This window comes from Anguilla anguilla, chromosome 2 (genome assembly GCF_013347855.1).
Source record: "Anguilla anguilla isolate fAngAng1 chromosome 2, fAngAng1.pri, whole genome shotgun sequence".
Lineage (NCBI taxonomy): Eukaryota > Metazoa > Chordata > Actinopteri > Anguilliformes > Anguillidae > Anguilla > Anguilla anguilla.
In genome coordinates, this window is record NC_049202.1 from 57,854,941 (window position 1) to 57,877,247 (window position 22,307).

The 22,307-nt window shown below is 48.4% G+C and overlaps 1 protein-coding gene across 3 annotated transcripts in view; it reads left to right on the forward strand.

The window, feature by feature from the left end:
* The window catches only part of LOC118221257 (pre-B-cell leukemia transcription factor 1-like), a 51,300-nt gene extending 30,006 nt beyond the window's left edge, over window positions 1-21,294 (forward strand). The window contains exons 3-8 of one of the 3 annotated variants that reach the window (XM_035406150.1): window positions 12,490-12,734; window positions 13,776-13,966; window positions 14,600-14,735; window positions 16,287-16,443; window positions 19,172-19,256; window positions 20,088-21,294. In XM_035406150.1, coding sequence (XP_035262041.1) covers window positions 12,490-12,734; window positions 13,776-13,966; window positions 14,600-14,735; window positions 16,287-16,443; window positions 19,172-19,215 — 773 coding nt within the window. In that variant the 3' untranslated portion in view covers window positions 19,216-19,256; window positions 20,088-21,294. The remainder of the gene's footprint in view (window positions 1-12,489; window positions 12,735-13,775; window positions 13,967-14,599; window positions 14,736-16,286; window positions 16,444-19,171; window positions 19,257-20,087) is intronic. The other 2 variants (XM_035406149.1, XM_035406148.1) reach the window with 2 other exon arrangements.
* The last annotated feature ends 1,013 nt before the right edge of the window (window positions 21,295-22,307 follow it).

Genomic DNA, 22,307 nt, shown 5'->3' on the forward strand with positions numbered 1-22,307 from the left:
ACACACACACACACACACAAACACAGAACACGTACACACACACTCACACTCACTGAAGTCGCTACACATTGAAATTCTGTTCTACCATTCATACCGTATTTTAATCTGCTCAAACGAATAACCTTGTCTTTGTAACAGACTACTATGTTTCACATATTTAAAATGAACAACAGCCCCAGTTTTTAAAGTTGTGATTAAGTGAGCCAGAGCTTCTCAGCCTGAAAAGACCTGGATAAATACACTTCTACACTCAACATTACCACGTACCTAACAAAAAAAAAGACTTCTGGTGACTTTTAAAAACAGGCTGTCAAATTAAAAGGTAGAGTAGGCTTACTCTGTCGATAATGTATTGAAAGTAACAGGTTCTCTCTCTCTCTCTCCATGCCTGACTTGCTGGGCGTCTGCCCTAAAAGTGAGTGGCCTTTGACCTGCGTTCTTAAAAAAACTTGAAAGGTCTGCAGTTACAGTGACAATGCAGAAAGTAGACAGGAGGTAGAACATCGCCACATAGCGGCACAGCTACCAAGAAACATACAGGCCGGACAGAAGCCACTCACTCAGCTTTTTCGATGTGTGACTGAGTGAGTGAATGAATGAGTGAGTGAGTGACTTAGTGAGTGGGTGGGTGACAAGTCCCAGGGTTCCGGGCTGGAGAGTGTGGAGCCATGAGTCCTCCACAGTCCCAGGGTTCAGGGCTGGAGAGTGAAGAGCCATGAGTCCTCCACAATCCCAGGATTCAGAGCTGGAGAGTGTGAAGCCATGAGTCCTCCACAGTCCCAGGGTTCAGAGCTGGAGAGTGTGGAGCCATGAGTCCTCCACAGTCCCAGGATTCAGAGCTGGAGAGTGTGGAGTCATGAGTCCTCCACAGTCCTAGGGTTCAGAGCTGGAGAGTGTGGAGTCATGAGTCCTCCACAGTCCCAGGATTCAGAGCTGGAGAGTGTGAAGCCATGAGTCCTCCACAGTCCCAGGGTTCAGGGCTGGAGAGTGTGGAGTCATGAGTCCTCCACAGTCCCAGGGTTCAGAGCTGGAGAGTGTGGAGCCATGAGTCCTCCACAGTCCCAGGATTCAGAGCTGGAGAGTGTGGAGCCATGAGTCCTCCACAGTCCCAGGGTTCAGGGCTGGAGAGTGTGGAGCCATGAGTCCTCCACAGTCCCAGGGTTCAGAGCTGGAGAGTGAAGAGCCATGAGTCCTCCACAGTCCCAGGGTTCAGGGCTGGAGAGTGTGGAGTCATGAGTCCTCCACAGTCCCAGGGTTCAGGGCTGGAGAGTGTGGAGTCATGAGTCCTCCACAGTCCCAGGGTTCAGGGCTGGAGAGTGTGGAGTCATGAGTCCTCCACAGTCCCAGGATTCTGCAAATAGCACTGGGGGGCACTTCATACCCCTTTCATGGGCCGTGCGATCCTCGGTCCAGTTCCTCCACAGGAAACGACGTCGACCTCCGTCTTCACTCTGATTGGGCAGTGCCGGCCCCGTCCAAGGTCTGGAGGTGTTGGGCAGGTTGTTGGCTAACTGACCTCATAGTGCCACCCAGACCCTCAAATGGGATGCTAAGCGGAACCAAAGCAGGTATATTTACTGTCAGGGTGTGAATTGTGCTGTCCACTGCCTTAGCCTCACACTACAGCCAGATGTGCAGAGTGCGCTTTTGTGAAATCGCCTGTGCTGTAGTGTAGTTAAGCGTGCTCAGAGTTTACGCTTTAATGAACTGTACTATGTCCTACTGCCGTGAACATGTGATGGATTTTATTGTTGTTAACTACTGTACTGCTATGCTGAAGGGAACAAAAATTGTGGACAGAGCTTATGGAAACTAGTGGACAGTACTCTTAGCATATATTGTTGTAACCTGAAGAACAGGGCAGTAGGTGTGTACTATAGTAAACTATAGAACGCAGCTGTTGGTATGTACTGTAGTAGACTGTAGAACAGGGCCAAAGCTGTGTGCTATAGTAGACTGTACAACAGGGCAGTAAGTGTGTACTATAGTATACTGTAGAACACGGCTGTTGGTGTGTACTGTAGTAGACTGTAGAACAGGGCCAAAGCTGTGTACTATAGTAGACTGTAGAACAGGGCAGTTGGCGTGTACTATAGTAGACTTTAGAACAGGGCAGTAAGTGTGTACTATTGTATACTGTAGAACAGGGCAGTAAGTGTGTACTATAATGTACTGTAGAACAGGGCAGTAAGTGTGTACTGTAGAACAGGGCAGTAAGTGTGTACTATAGTAGACTGTAGAACAGGGCAGTAAGTGTGTTCTATAGTATACTGTAGAACAGGACAGTAGGTGTGTACTATAGTATACTGTAGAAAAGGGCAGTGAGTGTGTACTACAGTAGGCTGTAGAACAGGGCAGTAAGTGTGTACTATAGTATACTGTAGAACAGGGCAGTATGTGTGTACTATAGTAGACTGTAGAACAGGGCAGTATGTGTGTACTATAGTATACTGTAGAACAGGGCAGTATGTGTGTACTATAGTAAACTTTAGAACAGGGCTGTAGGTGTGTACTATAGTAAACTGTTGAACTGGGCAGGTGGTGTGTACTATTGTAAACTGTAGAATAAGGTAGTAGGTGTGTACTATAGTAAACTATGTACAGGGCAGTATGTGTGTACTATAGTAAACTGTAGAACAGGGCAGTAAGTGTGTACTATAGTATACTGTAGAACAGGGCAGTATGTGTGTACTATAGTAGAGTGTAGAACAGGGCAGTAGGTGTGTACTATAGTAAACTGTAGAACAGGGCTGTAGGTGTGTACTATAGTAAACTGTTGAACTGGGCAGGTGGTGTGTACTATAGTAAACTGTAGAACAGGGCAGTAAGTGTGTACTATAGTATACTGTAGAACAGGGCAGTATGTGTGTACTATTGTAAACTGTGTATAGGGCAGTATGTGTGTACTATAGTAGAGTGTAGAACAGGGCAGTAGGTGTGTACTATAGTAAACTGTAGAACAGGGCTGTAGGTGTGTACTATAGTAAACTGTAGAACAGGGCAGTAAGTGTGTACTATAGTATACTGTAGAACAGGGCAGTATGTGTGTACTATTGTAAACTGTGTATAGGGCAGTATGTGTGTACTATGGTAAACTATTAAATGGTATAGTGTGAGTGGTCTGTTTCTACAGCCCTGCGCAGTTTCTGTTTTGGTTCTGTCATTTTCCTCGTTCAATCGTTATAAATGGGAGCGGCTCCTTGGAACTACGGCTTAATTGCCACCTAATTTGCATAACTGTGCAAATTAATGACCTCTCAAATGAGTGTTCATTTTTCACAAGGTCTTTAAGCACTCCTTAAGAGGCGGTGTTAATTAAAATAGGGAGGGGGGGCAGAGGGGGGGAGCCCAGCGGTGCCAGGGAGAGCTGGCATCGCCACGGCAACAATATGACTGTTAACTATCGCTGCTGGTACTGGGGTCTGCCCTTACTCTTCAGTTTCTGTGTGAGTGAGCATGTGTGTGGGCGGGTTGCTGAGTGAGTGAGTCAGTGAGTGAGTCTGTGTGTGAGAGAGAGAGAGAGTGAGAAAGACATAGACATAGATTCAGTGTTCAGCGTGTGAGCTGTGAATGTTAATATAGCGAGTGAGTGTGTGTGATTCAGTGTGTGTGTGTGTGTGTGTCTGTAGGTATTGTAAGTGAGTGAGTGAGTTTGCAATGCAGTGTTTTTTAGTGTGAGTGTACGTTAGACAGCTGACAAAACCACAGACATTTCATGCACATGCTCATTTCTTCTGCTGGTAACACACCAGTGTATAGCGACTCCTTAGCCGGCTCATTGTCTGCGTCTGCCGTGTGTAAGCATTCCATGGAATTCCCAGCACCAACAGGCTGGTCTGACCCCCCAGCAGAAGGTTCTGGAGTGTTGTAGCTGCTACAGTGTAGCATTGGATCTCAGCTTATGAGCCAGTGGGCCTCTGTGACAGTGCTGCTTGTAAACAGAATGGAATCGCTGCAGTCAAATTGAGCGCTCTCACTGCTCAGTGCTAGGATACATCTTCACCTGCTTCCTGGCTGTAGATACCCAGTCTTGTGAGAACTTGCAGTTCTGTATGCGGGGCAAGGCACAGGAACGTACCCCCGTTCCAGCACCGTGCTGAGGGGAACAGCAGGGGTACCCCAAGCCCTGATTCAGTTACCTCATTTAAAAACCTCAGAGAGAACTGTGTGTTCCACTCTTTATATGTGCTGCTCATAATATACATCTGTATTATCATATCACGCACACTTACACTCACGCACACGCACACGCACACGCACACACACACACACACACACACACACATCAGAAGGATTTTTTTGTCTGACGCATTCCTTAGCGTGTGACTCCTGTTTGGCACATTCTCAGCAGTGTATTTCCTGTTTAACTCATTTTCGGCAGTGTATTTCCTGTTTGGTTCATCCTTAGCAGTGTGTTTTCTGTTTGGCTCGTTCTCAGCAGTGTAGTTCCTGTTTGGCTTATTCTCAGCAGTATATTTCCTGTTTGGCTTATTCTCAGCAGTATATTTCCTGTTTGGCTTATTCTCAGCAGTATATTTCCTGTTTGGCTTATTCTCAGCCGTGTATTTCCTGTTTGGCTCATTCGCAGCAGTGTATTTCCTGATTGACTCATTCTCAGCATTGTATTTCCTGTTTGGCACATTCTCAGCCGTGTATTTCCTGTTTGGCTTATTCTCAGTGGTGTATTTCCTGTTTCACTCCTTGCTCTCATGTATCGGGGTCCTCCATGGTTTCTGCTCCTTCACACTCTCTCTCTCTCTCTCTCTCTCTCTCTCTCTCTCTCTCTCTCTCTAGCCATCTTCCCCCTTGTTTTTTTCTCTCTCGCCATACTCTCTGCACTGTTCAATCAGACTCTAACCCCCCCCCCCCCCGTTCTCTCCTTTACCTGGTCTTTCTCTCTCCTCCCTTTCTGTCTCCCTTTTCTCTCGTCTCTAGCTTTCCTCTCTATGTGCACCCCCCCCCCCCCCCCCCAAGTGAAAAGTGCTGAATTCCCGAGGGAGCTGATGCAATTAAAATGCTAATCCTGTCTGTCGGCAGAGAGAGGGAGAGGGGGAGGAGGGGAGGGGGGTGGGAGACTGACAGCATGAGGGATTGCAGAAGTCGAAATGGAGAACGGGGGGGTGGGGGGGGGCCAAGGGGGACAGAAACGGGGTGGGGGGGGGGGGGTCGGGTGGCAGGAGCGGGTGAAGAAAATGCTATGATGGCTTTGTGTGTATGTGCGTGTGTGTGTGTGTATGCGCAAGAGTGTGTATGTGTGTGTGGATGTCTGTGCGTATGTGTGTGTATGCACGAGAGTGTGTACCTGTATGTGTATGCGCGAGAGTGTGTCTGTGTGTGCGTATGTGTGTGTATGTCTGCATGTGTGTGTGCACAGGTGCATTTGTGTGTGTGTGTGTGCGCAGATGCATTTGTGTGTATATGCAGGTGTGTGTGTGTGTGTGCACGTGCAGATGTGTGTGTGCCGGTGTGTGTGTATGTGTGTGTGTGTGTGTGTGTGTGTGTGTGCAGGTTGTGTGTGTGTAGACTCCTTTAGCCCTGCTCTGGTAGTTGTGAGTGTTATCTCAGGCAGCTGGTTAGCAGAAGTGGGGATGTCATGGTTCAGCCTTTCATATTATCAGAGGGGGTAAATATTGGACTGGGAAAGAGGGATGTCTTCAAGCCTATTCTCATTTCACTCTGTTCATAGCTTCCTCTCACTCTTTCTCTCCTCCCTCAATGCTCCCTCTCTCTCTATTTTCTCTCATTCCTCTGTTTTTCCACTGTTTTGGTAAAGGGGATCTCATGACTTCCTTAGCACCAGGTGTAGCAACAGCATCTCTAGGGCCAAACAAATGGGCCAAGATGGCCGCCTCTGTTCCTTTCTGGGAGTGACAGCACTGAGAACGAGGAGAATGTGTGTGTTGAAGTGTGTGCCTGTGTTTAACCGTGTGTGTGTTTTTAAATGTGTGTGTATGTGTGCGTGTCTGAATGAGTGTGCGTACGCATACGTGCGTGTGTGTGTGCACGTGTCTGTATGAGTATGCGTGTAAGCGTCTGAATGAGTGTGTGTCGATTTGTGCGTCTGTATGTGCGTGTGCGCGCGCGTGTGCGTGCGTGTGTGTGTGTGCGTGCATATGTGTGTGCGTTGTGTGTGTAAGTGCGTCTGTGTGTGTTTAGGCGTGCGTGTGGGTAATTAATAGCAATCAGGCTTAATTGCAGTAATTAGGGGAGTCACAGGGCATTAGACTGCAGCCGGGGAAGAGGCAGGAGGAGTGAGGGATGAGGGGAGGGGAAAAGAGAGCACAGAGAGGGGGAAAGGGAGGTGTGAAAGGGTAGAGGAGGCGTGGCAGAGAACTGGGTGGGATCTCACAGCTCGCTAGGCCTGGCCCGACCCAGTCAGAAGGCCCCAATTGCCTTTTAAACCCCGCCTCCATGTTCATTTAGCGTCGCATCCTCGTCCTGCTCCTCTCTGGAGCTGTCCGTGCGTGGAATACACGGGAACCCGGTTCTCTGTGCTGAGCCACCTGCTTTAATAATGGCACATGATAAAGTCCAAAGAATTAAATAAAAGTAAACCTGCCGAAGACGCTCCCTGTGACCATGTGACTCCCTGTGTTCACCAGCACACGGATTTAAAAGCCCTCGGCCTCCGCAGCGTCGGTTCTGAGCGTGGCGGTTATCCGAGGCGTTAGCAGAATTCAGGCGGCGTTTCGAGGTCACGCTGCCGTTCTGACTGTCAGCTCCGATTCCACGCATGATGCTCATTGGTCGTTGTGTCTGTCCGTGACGGTTATCTACAGGAATGGGTTGCCATCGTACTGAAAATTTTTTTTTTTGAAGGCCAGCACCGTTGTTATGGTATTCTACCGTTTTTCTGCAGACATGAAAGAAAGTGTTTTGTTTTTTTTAAATTATTATTAATTTTTTTAAATGATACTTCTCGCCTACCTGGTTGCCACGGAGATGCTCTGGGGTGAACTTCCTGGTTGCCATGGAAATGTGGGAGTGAACTTCCTGTTTGTGTTTTTTTTTGCATGAAAGTGCAGTGACAGAGTTATTAATTTGTGGAGTGAGCCCTGATTATAAGTCTCACACAGATCTGAGATCAGTGGATTTATATCAGCACAGGTACAGCTGTCAGGTATTCTCAGGTTTGAGATCAGTGGATTTATATCAGCACAGGTACAGCTGTCAGGTATCCTCAGGTTTGAGATCAGTGGGTTTATATCAGCACAGGTACAGCTGTCAGGTATTCTCAGGTTTGAGATCAGTGGGTTTATATCAGCACAGGTACAGCTGTCAGGTATTCTCAGGTTTGAGATCAGTGGGTTTATATCAGCACAGGTACAGCTGTCAGGTATTCTCAGGTTTGAGATCAGTGGGTTTATATCAGCACAGGTACAGCTGTCAGGTATCCTCAGGTTTGAGATCAGTGGGTTTATATCAGCACAGGTACAGCTGTCAGGTATTCTCAGGTTTGAGATCAGTGGGTTTATATCAGCACAGGAACAGCTGTCAGGTATTCTCAGGTTTGAGATCAGTGGGTTTATATCAGCACAGGTACAGCTGTCAGGTATCCTCAGGTTTGAGATCAGTGGGTTTATATCAGCACAGGTACAGCTGTCAGGTATTCTCAGGTTTGAGATCAGTGAGCTTATATCAGCACAGGTACAGCTGTCAGTATTTTCAGGTTTGAGATCAGTGGGTTTATATCAGCACAGGAACAGCTGTCAGGTATTCTCAGGTTTGAGATCAGTGGGTTTATATCAGCACAGGTACAGCTGTCAGGTATCCTCAGGTTTGAGATCAGTGGGTTTATATCAGCACAGGTACAGCTGTCAGGTATTCTCAGGTTTGAGATCAGTGGGTTTATATCAGCACAGGTACAGCTGTCAGTATTCTCAGGTTTGAGATCAGTGGGTTTATATCAGCACAGGTACAGCTGTCAGGTATTCTCAGGTTTGAGATCAGTGGGTTTATATCAGCACAGGTACAGCTGTCAGGTATTCTCAGGTTTGAGATCAGTGGGTTTATATCAGCACAGGTACAGCTGTCAGGTATTCTCAGGTTTGAGATCAGTGGGTTTATAACAGCACAGGTACAGCTGTCAGGTATTCTCAGGTTTGAGATCAGTGGGTTTATATCAGCACAGGTACAGCTGTCAGGTATTCTCAGGTTTGAGATCAGTGGGTTTATAACAGCACAGGTACAGCTGTCAGGTATTCTCAGGTTTGAGATCAGTGGGTTTATATCAGCACAGGTACAGCTGTCAGGTATTCTCAGGTTTGAGATCAGTGGGTTTATATCAGCACAGGTACCGTTAGCCAGCGGAAAGCCCCAGGCCTCGGCGTTTACCCTCCGGCCGGACGCCGCCGCCGCTCCCTCACCTCTCAGTTCTGTATCCATCTGTGCCTGAAGTGCCAATGTTTTGTGTTTGTGGCACAATTAAGCGCGGCAGACGGCACATTACCGGCAAGACGCCGGGGTGACGAGGCGCTCTTTTTTTGAAATTTGGGGTTCGATGACTCGAACGCCCTCTGGCACCGTGTCACGCTGTGGGGTGGGGTGGGGGGGGGTTGGGCACAGGCTTAATTGTTTCCTTACAGAGACGCTGGGAGCTGGAGGCTGAAAGCTCAGCTTGTTAGCAGTCAGGCTAATGTGTGTGCCAGGCCCTTTCGGGGAGCACTGCGCTTCCGTGGCTCAGAGGCCGCTCCTGATCTGTCTCCAGTGTGTCTGACTGCATAAGCACAGCGAGCTGTGTGTGCGAGACTGTCGGCCAGTAGGGCTGGCTAACAGAAGTGTGTCTTTTCCCCCAAAAAAGATGGGGTGAGATTCAGAGATGGTGCTTCAGGTAGCGCCACTGTGGGCCTTGAAAATGGCTTGTGATATGGATCTGATATTTAGTGTAGCTTTCAGCTCATTGTATCTGATATTAGGCCTGTATTAATGTGACTTGTAGCATAATTAAGCTGATATTGTGTATAAGTATGGCTGTGTAGTGTAGCTTATAGCTTACTGAAGCTGATGTTAAGCCTGTATGGTTGTAACGTGTAGCTTATAGCTTACTGAAGCTGATGTTGAGCCTGTATGGCTGTGTAGTGTAGCTTATAGCTTACTGAAGCTGATGTTAAGCCTGTATGGTTGTAACGTGTAGCCTATAGCTTACTGAAGCTGATGTTAAGACCTGTATGGCTGTGTAGTGTAGCTTATAGCTTACTGAAGCTGATGTTAAGCCTGTTTGGATGTGTAGTGTAGCTCATAGCTTTCTGAAGCTGATGTTAAGCCTGTATGGCTGTCTAGTGTAGCTTATAGCTTACTGAAGCTGATGTTGGAGGCACTGACATTTTTCAGCACAAAGAACCTGATTTAGCCACGCACACTCTGGAAGTGAGTGTGTGTGTAAAGTTCTCCCACATCACTGCATACGTTGCACGCACGTGTGCACACACACACGTACACTTCTCTTTTCTCGTTCGTTTGTTTCCCATTTTTTCACACATTCTTTATTTTTCTCTCACTCTTTATAATGTTTTTACTGTCTTTTGTGTGTGTTTGAGTGAGTGAGTGAGTGAGTGAGTGAGTGAGTGAGTGAGTGAGTGAGTGAGTGAGTGAGTGAGTGAGTGAGTGAGTGAGTGAGTGAGTGAGTGAGTGAGTGAGTGAGTGAGTGAGTGAGTGAGTGAGTGAGTGAGTGAGTGAGTGAGTGAGTGGGGGCAGTATCAAGGTCATTAGTTCAGTTGGCTGTGTCTGCTGCATTCTTAGCCAATGAGGCTGGGGAGCTTGGGGGGCCTGGGTGAGAGAGAAAGTGGGAGGGAGAGAGAGAAAAATGTTGTTGGGGAGAGAAGTTCTGAGATTAAATTGAAAGGGAGTTTTTTTTTCTACAACAGGATTTGGAAGGTTTTGGGGAGGGATTAAGGATTCAGGCTGGGACAGAGCAGTGAAGAACTTGAGTGTTGAGTATGCCATGAGGGTCCTGAGTGTGCGATAGGGCTGAGTATGTGCGATGCTTGTATGTTTGTCCTGGCTGACTGGCAAGAGTGATTCAGCCGTGAATTATATTCTGTTTGGCTCTTCTCCTTCTCTTAACCCTGTCAAAAATAGGTTTTTTTGGAATGTTTTTTCAATGTTCTAGAACACTGCTTTCAGTTACCAGTAGTGATTGTGACATCAGCATTAGAATGTTCAGTTAAGAACACAGTGTTCTGTTAAGAACAGAACGTTTGGTTAAGAACATTCTAATCACATATTGTGACCTCACAACTTAAGGGGTTAAGCACACACATGCATTATTCTTCTGCTTTGTTCTCTAGTGCTCTAACGCCGCGAGCAGTCCCCTGGATTCCTCTTGGTTTTTCTTGGATGAAGCCCCTTCCTTCAGGTCTTGTCTTGCCCGTGGTGTCAGCCGGAGAGAGCCTCCTTCTGAAACGGTCACGAGCGATCCGTTTGAGAAGGAGAATACATTCGCGTAAACACGAGCAGCGGTAAACTCAGAAAGACTCGCCTTGGCTTTGGGCCTCTGTTCAGTGGTGCTGGCCAAACAAATCCCTGAGTTTTCAAGGCACTGCTGTCAGGTTGTCAGTGTGTTCCATTTCAGTATGAACCAATTCAGGAAATGAATTTGAAATTAAATTTGGGGATCGAAAAATACCCATTATGCTCATTTGAGGAGAACTCCTCAATTAATTGTGCATCAGCTCATCTCCTGGATTGATAATATCCCCTGCTCTGCTGATGGTTTGAATGTCAGTGTTTATTATACACAGGATGGCTCTCTTTCCTGCTGTATTGGGTCGTAATTGCCGCTGTTTTAACTGTCCCGTTCGTCTCTCTTCTGTGTGTGAGACGGGCTGAAATCCCTTGTTCAGTTTTACAGGGGATCCCAGGTTATTACAGTCATAATATCTACCCCAGAACTGCTTTATTAAGACTAAATAGACTATCCTCTTACATTTAATAGTTTTTCTTGTGCCATTTCCATCAGTCGGGTTGATTAGACATCAGAGATGAAAGGAGCCGTCTGATTGGTCCACGCGTCATCCTCTGGTCCTTTGATTGGTATTGATTACAGTGCTAGATCTATTGATTTCTCTTTTCCTCATAATTTAATTTACTTTATTGTGTCCAGCGTATTTTCGTTTTTATGATGTGTGTTGAAAGGGACTGAGCGTTAATTTTGGCACTCCCAAAATGCATCAGTTTTTCTTTAAAATTGTCTGTGAGTGCCCTGTCACCCCATCCAGTGTAACTGTACGACAGAGGTGTGTGTGTGTTTTTATGTATATGAGAGATGAGTTTGTTTGTGTGTATATAAGAGATGAGTGTGAGCATGTGTGTGTGGATATAAGAGGTATGTGTGCGTGTGTGTAAGAAATGAGTGTGTGTGTATGAGATGTGCTTTCGTGCGTGTGTGTGTGTGTATAAGAGATGTATGAGTGTATTTGTGTGTGTATAAGAGATGTGTGTGTGCGTGCGAGTGTGCATGTGTGTGTGTATAAGTGATTTGTGTGTGTGCGTGCATGTGTGTGCGTGTGCGTGTGTCTATAAGAGATGTATGTACGCGCGTACGTTTGTGTGTGTGTGTGTGTGTGTGTGTGTGTGTGTTTACATGTGTGAGCGTGTGTGCGTACGTGTGTGTGTGTGTGTTTGCGTGCATGCGTGTATGTGTGTGTGTGTCTGTGCGCGTGCGTGTGTTTGTGTTTGTGTGCGTGTGGGAGATAGAGATAATAGTAAAGTAAGTGTGTGAGGGGTTCATAGAGGTCCAGCTTTAATAAAGTGCTGCAGCGGAGCTCCTGAAAGCTGTACTTATGGCCTGCAGAGCCGGTCCTGACAGTACACACAGTCCCATTACAGACCCCATGATTCACACACTGTACCGCCCAGCCCTTTACCCAAGCCGCTAGCCTGGCTGGGTGCTGCCACCTGCTGGAAAAGAGGGGAACTGCGGCGGGCCTTTTGTTTTCTAAGAAACCGCTCTTCTATGAAACAGCGCGGGCGGTAGGGGCACCGGGAGTCACATGAGTCCTCCCTGCATGTAAATATGGAACCTTCTGGAACCTGCTGCCACTGGTCAATTCTGGCCATGACCTCTGACTTGCTGTGTCTTGTTGATATTCCTGTGGCCTGTCTGAGCAGTCTTATATTTTTTGCCCTGACAGTTCTGGGGGTTCCTCTTTTGTTGCACCTGCGGTTTCTGTCCAGCTTTTCTGTAGTTTCATTCTGAGATTTTCCTGTAGTTTCACTGAGCTGTTCCTGTGGTTTTTTTTTTTTGTTTCCTGTAGTTTTTTGTTGTTTCACTAACCTTTTTTCTGCAGTTTGTGTGAGTTTTTCCTGTAGGTTTACAGAGCTTTTCCACTAGTTTCACAGAGCTTTTACCTGTAGTTTTATGTAGCTTTTCCTTTGGTTTTTCTGAGTGTTTCCTGTAGTTGCAGGGTGCTTTTCTTGTAGTTTCTTTGACTTCCTGGCAGATTCTCTGTAAAAGTGCTGGTGTAAGCGACCTTCCTTTCTCTTCCACAGTGCTCAGTATTCGGGGGGTACAGGAGGAGGACCCCCCCGACCCCCAGATCATGCGGCTGGACAACATGCTGCTGGCGGAGGGCGTGTCCGGGCCGGAGAAGGGCGGGGGCTCGGCGGCGGCGGCAGCGGCGGCGGCGGCAGCCGGGGGGTCGCCGAACGACGGCAGCATCGAGCACTCGGACTACCGAGCGAAGCTGGCCCAGATCCGGCAGATATACCACTCCGAGCTGGAGAAATACGAGCAGGTGAGGGTGAGCGCGGGGCGTGGAGCGGGTGGGGGGCGGGTACGCCAAATCAGGGGCTTCTCAAACTTCTCAGCCTTGGGTCCCCCCTCCCACTTCCAGAGCATGCTTTGTCATTGCCCAGGGCTCTATACGCTAACATTTTTTTCTGTTGAAAATTGAAAAGAATTATGAGCACGCTACTGCACCCCAATTAGTAGATGTGCTCCTACAGTAAATCAGGGGGCTGTAGTTCTTTTTTAGACAAAAGCGGTGTGTTTGGGGGACATTCAGAAATGGTATAACAACCCCAGCGCCAAATCGGACAAACGTTTTGGAAAGTGCCGAATTTCGCCAAGAATCAGCGGATATTCAGTAGACGAACGAGGGTGGATTTTCAACCGTGCGCGGACGGAAAATGACCTTTTCAGCTTTTTTTTCTGTTCCGAAACGGAGCGGGCGGCTGTGTCTGTGCAGGGTCACATGACTGGTAATTGATGACACGGCTGCGGTCCCAGGGGCAGGTGCTCTCTGGGCACATTGATTGCGACTCTTTCATTAGGCCTTAATCACAGAGCTGCTAAACCAATCAGAGGCTCTGCATTAGAGCCCGAACTCTACAGGGACCTGAGCACACACACACACACACATTACACGCACACACACACTTACACAGACACACACTCACATGCACATGCACACACACACACACACACACACACAGAGTACACACACACACAGAGTGCACACACATACACACACATTACACGCACACACACACTTACACATGCACACACACACACACACAGAGTAGACATACTCTCTCACACACACACACAGTCGCACACTCATATACACACACACACAAAATCTCCCAAGTGTGCACAAAGGACAACCTATATACAGGGTGTTTGCTCAAAGGGATATATGCTGTGTGCGTGTGTGTGCATTCTTATAGACAGGGATATGTGATTTTGTATTATGTACAGGGATGGGCTGTGTGTATTTGTTTGTGGACAGATGTATGTATGTTCATTTGTTTCTCTCTCTCTCTCTCTCTCTCAGGCGTGCAGTGAGTTCACTAACCATGTGATGAACCTGCTGAGGGAGCAGTCTCGAACCCGGCCCATCTCGCCCAAGGAGATCGAGCGCATGGTGGCCATCATCCACCGCAAGTTCAGCTCCATACAGATGCAGCTCAAACAGAGCACCTGCGAGGCCGTCATGATCCTGCGCTCACGCTTCCTCGACGCCAGGTGTGTGTGTGCAGTGTGCGTGCGTGTGTGTGTGTGTGGAGTGTGTGTGTGTGTGTGTGTGTGTGGGGGGGGCGTGTGTGTGGGACGGGCGGGCGTGCATGCGTGCGTGTGTGTGTGTGTGTGGGGTGTGTGTGTGTGTGTGGGGGGCGTGTGTGTATGGGGCGTGTGTGTGTGTATGTATGTATGTGTGCGTGTGTGTGTGGAGAGTGCGTGCGTGTGTGTGCTAGTGTGTGCATGTGAGTGTGTGTCTGTGTGACTGAGTGAGTGACTGAGTTATTGAGTGACTGAGTGTGTGTGTGTGTGTGTGTGTGTGTGACTGAGTTACTGAGTGACTGAGTGTGTGTGTGTGTGACTGACTGAGTGACTGAGTTACTGAGTGACTGAGTGTGTGTGTGACTGAGTGAGTGAGTGAGTGAGTGAGTTACTGAGTGACTGAGCGTGGGAGTGTGTGTGTGACTGAGTTACTGAGCGACTGAGTGACTGAGTGTGTGTGTGTGACTGAGTGAGTGACTGAGTTACTGAGTGACTGAGTGTGTGTGTGACTGAGTGACTGAGTTACTGAGTGTCTGAGCGTGGGAGTGTGTGTGTGAGTGTTTTTTCCTCGCTCTTATATATGTCGTCATTGTTTTGTAGACGCAAGAGGCGCAACTTCAACAAGCAGGCGACAGAGGTGCTGAATGAGTACTTCTACTCCCACCTGTCCAACCCCTACCCCAGCGAGGAGGCCAAGGAAGAGCTCGCCAAGAAGTGCGCCATCACCGTCTCTCAGGTCAGGGGTCAGCGTGGGGTCACCGTCTTTCAGGTCAGGGGTCAGTGTGGGGTCACCGTCTCTCAGGTCAGGGTCAGCATGGGGTCACCGTCTCTCAGGTCAGGGGTCAGCATGGGGTAACCGTCTCTCAGGTCAGGGGTCAGCGTTGGGTCAGGTGTCAGCATAGAGTCACTGTCACTCGGATCAGGGGTCCGTGTGGAGTCAGTCTCTCAGGTCAGGGGTCAGCATGACATTACGGTCTCTTAGGTCAGGGGTCAGCATGACGTTACGGTATCTCAGGTCAGGGGTCAGCATGACGTTACGGTCTCTCAGGTTAAGAGTTCATGGGGGGTCACCGTCTCACCGGTGAGGGTTCAGTTTTGGGTGAGAATCTCGGGTGAATTTCACCTGTCGTTACTTTGGCACATCATTTGCTATGTTAAATTTATCCGTTATTCCTGTTGAGATACGGGAAACCTTCAGTGTTCAGAATGTGGTTATACATCACATCAAGGCAACATCACGGTCCTGCAGATTCCTCCTGTACAACATCAGAAGGATTCTACCATCCTTGACTACACACTCCACCCAGCAGCTTGTCCAGGCTATGGTGATCTCCTGCCTTGATTACTGCAACTCTCTCCTTGCAAGCCTGCCAGCTTGTGCCATACATTACACTACATTACAGGCATTTAGCAGACGCTCTTATCCAGAGCGACGTATAACATCAGTTCAAAGTGCAACAGCCACTACAGATGATTCAGAATGCTGCTGTCTGACTTGTCTTCAACCTTCCCAAGTTCTGTCACGTAACTCCTCTGCTGAGGTCACTCCACTGGCTACCGGTCGCTTTCAGGATCAGGTTCAAAGCCCTGACCCTCGCCTTCACTGCAGCCAACAGGACGGCCCCCGTCTACTTACAGGACAGGACTCAATTCTGTACGCCCGCTCGACCACTCTGCTCTGCGGCAGCAGGGTGCCTTGCACCCCCTGTAATCCGGGTAAAGGGTTCTCGCTCGTCCCAACCACGGAGCTTCTCCACCCGAGCTCCTCAGTGGTGGGACGAACTCTCTGTTCCTCTACAAATCACTCCCTCATGGCCCATCTTCTGCCATGGTCTGAAGACTCATCTCTTCAGACTATACTAACTATCACTACTCTGCAGGGCACTCCCAATCTGGGATCATTTTTTTCACCTAAATCCCCCTCTTTCATGCTACACATTCACCTCCTGTGCTACTTTCATATTACATGTACCTCCATCCAGAACTTTGTACTTTGTATCATTATCTTGATGTTGTAGCTTGTAATGCCTCCTGGTTTGACTTAGCATAGGTTCACTCAGAGAGTAATGTTTACTGAACTGGACCTAATGTGGTCATGGCTATGAATAACTGTTACAAAATGAGTATGGTACCTTATCGGACCTTAACGGACCTTTATTTTGTAGTTGTTCCAATGACCTTTGGTATGCTCTTATTGTATGTCGCTTTGGAAAAAAGCGTCTGCCAAATAAATGTACTGTAATGTACCTGGCTGATGGATCGTCTCTTTCCCCCTCTCACCTCTAAGGTCTCGAACTGGTTCGGCAACAAGAGAATCCGCTACAAGAAGAACATTGGTAAGTTCCAGGAGGAGGCCAACCTGTACGCAGTTAAAACTGCAGTGGACGCAGCCAGCGTTTCGGCCCAGGCAAGCCAGGCCAGCTCTCCGGCCACGCCCAACTCAGGTACCGCCCACCCGCCCCACCCCCTCACACGTCCCGCCCCCCTCACACGCCGCTCCACTTCCTGTGCTATGCGCGCCATCTGCCCTCACAAAGCACACACACACACACACACACATACACGTGCACGCACACTCAAACGCAAACATGCATTAACACACATACACACAAACACACGTTACCACACAAACACACATTGACACTCTCAGACACTCTCAGACACTCACTCTCACACACACACACACACACACACACACACACTCTCACTTGGATGCACAAACGCACGTATATACACACACACACACACAGAATGCAAACATGCACACACACACAACATGAACATACATATAATCACTCAAACACACGTACACACTCCTAAACATACAAAAAAACACACCGCACACACACAGTTCACGCACCTCATATAAACACATACACTCGTACATACTTACCCACACATGAACGCACACTCACACATATGCAATAAAACAGACACACACTCACACTTTCTCTCTCTCTCACACACGCACACACACGCTCATACAGGTTGTGGCCAAATAGTCTGCAGAATTCTATAGGCTGGTAGGTTCTATGCCACGCCCAATACAAGCTGTTCTGGCAGCACGTGGCCACACAAAGCCTGTCAGATAACTTCATTTTGGCATTTCCACTTTTTTGGCCACTGCCTGGAAGCACACACACACAAACACCGTTTACCCAGTATTCTGTGACCGAGAGTCACCACCCCCCCCTCCCCCACGCACACCCCCGAAGTGACATCATGTTCTGACATAATACACATCTCTCCGCTCGCCACCCCCCTTCCCCCCCCCCCCCCCTCCCCACCACCACCACCACCTCCACTACCACCACCCCTACGTACCATTCTCGAAAGGCCAGTCCTGATTGGCTGGTGAGTTCTCCGTCATGTCACAGCTGCTGCGGTTTCAACAGTGATTTATTCCCTGGTACCACCACCATTTTTATTTACACCTGCCCACGCCCCTCTACTGCCTCCTGGTGGCTAGCTCTGACATTGGGGCTTTATCCTGAACAGCAGAGCAACAATGTGTGGAATGTGACACTGTTTGGGGTTGGGGGATCTGAGGTCACATAAGGGACAGTGATTGCCCGTTTGCTAAATAAGGGAGTTTAATCTGGCCCCTGAGGCCAGTGGTGCTGCTGGTGTTCATTTTTCTCCTCCAATCATGCCTCTTTTCCACCAACGCGAACCTAGTTCTGGTTCTGGGCTGGAGCTAGTGCCGGGTCGCAGTTGGTTCAACTTGCGAACCTTCTAAGAACCGGTTTGCTTTTCCACGCGTTAGAGAGCCTCGTCATTACGTCACTCTATACGTCTGTATACATCTCCGCTTTCCCAGCAACATCGTTACCTATTAAAATGTATGTCCTGTAAAAATACACATAATAAACTGTCTAAATGTAAAAAAAAAATTAAAAAAAAAACTACTTCATACATATACATTTAGTTATATTATTACAGCCTTATTTAGTCGCTCCAGTTTTTCGCGATTCGGAATTTTTGGAATTCAACACAACATCAAAATGCCGCATTTTCTCCAAATTCTGAATCGCGAAAAACTGGAGGGACCTCTTATTCACTATATCAACTTTAAGTCAAGCAACACGCTCAGAATTATCTCATCGTGACCCATTAAATCCAATGGCACAGACGTTGCTTCATAATTTCAAACTGCTTTCCTAACGGCTATTTTGCGTCCTGTGACTTGGGTTACAACTGTGAATATGTACGGATTCCTAGTCGTAACTGGTAGCGACCACGTTGCAAGACAGGACACTTAAACTGTATGCTAGCAAATTTATGTAAAGTTCCATTCATTTATATGGGGAGGTCGATACACGTCCCCTTAGCAAACAAAAGCTAGCGCTGGACCACCTCTGACTTATTTGCCGGCACAAAAACAAACAGCGAAAGTACTGAAAAAATAATCACTGGAGGATAACAAGGACATTTTTTCCTACATAACTAGGTACAGGTTGTTACCGATATTTCGCCTGTTTCATATATAGTTGCAAATCAGTTTACGTTTTCCTGTCTGTCGAACGAAGGTGGTCTCACCCTACCTGGCGGTCACAAAGTGTTAGTTGGTCTTGGTTAGTCACGATAATCCCGCCCCCAGCCCCTGACGAAAGCGGTTCTTGGTTCTAGACCAGCTAAGAGTTGGTTCCTCTTTGGAACCAGTTTTCCTGGCCGAGAGCCGGTTCTTTTGCTGTCGGCAACGGAAGAACTAGTTCGCGATTAGGCACCGGCTCCGAACCGGCCCTCAAAATGCCTTGGTGGAAAAGGGGCATCAGAGACTGCTTTAGAACTGGGTCACCAGGTGGGTGGGATCTCTGGCCAATCAGTGACAAATCAGTTAGCCGATGGGTAGAAATAAAAGCAGCAGCCCTACTAACCTCCTGGGTCAGATTTGAGCAGCCCAGCTCAAAGTTAAACCTGCCGTCCCCTGCAGTGAATTTTGAAAGAATTTTGCCTTTCAACCACTCCCCCCCCACCCCCCCCCCCCCCCCCCCAAGAATAAAAGGGAGCCATCTGTGTGTGACCCATAACCCCCCCAGACAGCCAGCTTTGTAAAAATACTGTGTTGTCAATGAAGTGGAGCTCTCTGCTGGTTCGTCTTTCCCATGCACTGCAGTGAGAGAGTGAGCCAGCAGTAACAGCGCCACCTGGTGTTGTGTTGTGTTCCTGCAGGCGGATACCCTGCTCCCTGCTACACACCTGACGGCCGGTTATGAGGAGCTGCCAGAGAGAGACCTGCACCCCCACACTGCCTGGAGTGAGAACTACATAGTCTCGAATGCACACACACACACACACACACACACACTGCACCCCCACACTGCCTGGAGTGAGAACTACATAGTCTCGAATGCACACACACACACACACACACACACACACACACTGCACCCCAACACTGCCTGGAGTGAGAACTACATAGTCTCGAATGCACACACACACACACACACACACACTGCACCCCCACACTGCCTGGAGTGAGTACTACATAGTCTCTAATGCACACACACACACACACACACACACACACACACACTGCACCCCCACACTGCCTGGAGTGAGTACTACATAGTCTCTAATGCACACACACAAACACACACACACACACTGCACCCCCACACTGCCTGGAGTGAGTACTACATAGTCTCTAATGCACACACACACACTGCTTGGAGTGAGTACTGCATAATCTCTAATGCGCACACACACACACACGCTGCTTGGAGTGAGTACTACATAGTCTCTAATGCACACACACACACACACACGCTGCTTGGAGTGAGTACTACATAGTCTCTAATGCACACACACACACACACACACACTGCTTGGAGTGAGTACTACACAGTCTCTAACGCACACACACGCTGCACACACACACATTCTGCACAAACACACAGTACACACTACACACTGCACACACACACTGTACACACTACACACACACACAACCACACTGCATGTATATGCACATACGCTGCACTCTACACATGCACACGCACGCACACACACACACACACAGTTATCCACTGCTGCATCTTACTACTCTCTCTTTCTCTCTCTCTCTCTCTCTGTCTCTTTCTCCCAGTTTGCAGGACAGCACCAACCCCTCCCCCTCATTCCCAGCAGCCCCCACTCTGACATGAGCATATACTCCATTCCGCTGCCCCTCACACTCTGACCCTCGCCACTGACAGACGCGCACACAGTCAGCCAACCCCCTGGCATTCTGGCCTGGACAGCAAGCAGGAAGTCCCTCCCTCTCCCTACTGCAGGAGGCGGGTTAAAGAGGCGGAGGGGGCGGAGCAACACTACACCTCAAATGTCTGCGAGGAGCTCCTGTTTTTCTCTCCACTGTTTACACTCTGTACTTCCTGTGCTGTGTTCCTGCTCCAGGCTCAGAGTGAGTGTGTGTGTTTGTGTGTGTGCGTGCGTGTGTGTAGAGTGTGTGTGTGCGTTTGTGTGGTGTGAGTGTGTGTGTGTGTGTGTGTGTTTATGCGTGAGATCATGTATGTGGGCTTGCATAATTGCACCCATGTTCACAACCAAAAAAAATCTTTTTGGATGTCTATTCTGTTTTCCAGCTGATGCTGTGCTGTCGCGCACACACAAGCACGCACACGCACGCCAAAACAGTACTGGTCAGTGTGGTGATGCACATCATTTCCGCTGTGATGTGACTCTGGTCTCGCTGTTACCATGGAGACCATTTAGTCCTCCCCTTGTATCAGAGAAGGAGAGAGAGAAAGAGAGAGAGAGAGAGAGAGAGAGGGAAGGAAGGGAGAGACACAGAGAGCTCTAATAAACACAGGATGATGTATTCTCACTACAGCATGCGTTTATGTTCCTTCAGTTTCCATTTTGCACTCCGCTTGATGTTTCTTAGGGTTTTTTTTAAATCTTGTTGGCTCAGGCTCACATTTAGACGCACACATACAGATACTACAGATAGGCGTACTCTCTTTCACACACATGCGCAAAGGCAATTATCCATTCATTCTGTGTTTTTAGTGTGTGTGTGTGTGTGTCATTGTGTGTTGGCCTGTGTGTGTATGTGAATCACATGTTAGCGGTGTGGTTTTGTGTGTGTGTGGGCTCATACAGTATGCATGCGTGTGTGTGTGCATATTTGTGTGTGAGTTGTGGCAGGGTGTATGTGTGTGTGCGTGGGTTGTGGCAGGATGTGTGTTAGTTATGGCAGGGTGTGTGAGTTGTGGCAGGGTGTGTGTGTGTGAGTTGTGGCACAGTGGGTGTGTGTGTGTGAGTAGTGGCAGGGTGGGTGTATGTATCTGTGGGTTGTGGAAGGGTGTGTGGGTTGTGGCAGGGTGTGTGTTTATGTGTGTTGTGAGTTGTAGCAGGGTGTGTGTGTGTGTTCGTGTGTGTGTGTGTGAGAGAGAGTTGTGGCAGAGTGTGTGTTTATGTGTGTGTGAGTTGTGGCAAGGTTTGGGTTTGTGTGTACGTGTGTGTGTGTGAGAGAGTTGTGGCAGGGTGTGTGTATGTATGTGTGTGTGCGAGTTGTGGCAGGGTTTGTGTGTGTGTGTGTGAGAGAGTTGTGGCAGGGTTTGTGTGTATGTGTGAGTTGTGGCAGGGTTTGTGTGTGTGTGTGAGTTGTGGCAGGGTGTGTGTGTGTGTGAGTTGTGGCAGGGTGTGTGTGTGTGTGTGTGAGAGAGTTGTGGCAGGGTGTGTGTGTGTGTGTGTGTGAGTTGTGGCAGGGTGTGTGTGAGTTGTGGCAGGGTGTGTGTGAGTTGTGGCAGGGTGTGTGTGTGTGTGTGTGTGAGTTGTGGCAGGGTGTGTGTGAGTTGTGGCAGGGTGTGTGAGTTGTGGCAGGGTGTGTGTGTGTGTGTGTGTGAGTTGTGGCAGGGTGTGTGTGAGTTGTGGCAGGGTGTGTGAGTTGTGGCAGGGTGTGTGAGTTGTGGCAGGGTGTGTGAGTTGTGGCAGGGTGTGTGTGTGTGTGAGTTGTGGCAGGGTGTGTGTGTGAGTTGTGGCAGGGTGTGTGTGTGTGTGAGTTGTGGCAGGGTGTGGGAGAGGTTGGTGCTCTGCAGCCTCGGCTGTGTTTTTCATTTTTTATAACCTCGTTCTGTTTCTTTTTTAATTTTAAACTTTAGTCCAGATTGTAGCCAACTTTTTTCTAATGCTGTTTCACAAAGAATGCACCAGCCACCAAATAAATCTAGAGTTTATTAGCAGATGGTAAATTACCTGTTTGGGGTTGGGTGGCAGGGTTGGGGGTTGGATGGGTGGAGTTTGTGGGGTGGGTGGGTGGGGGGTGTTGGAGGGAGGGGAAGGTTTACAATGTTACAGAAAATAA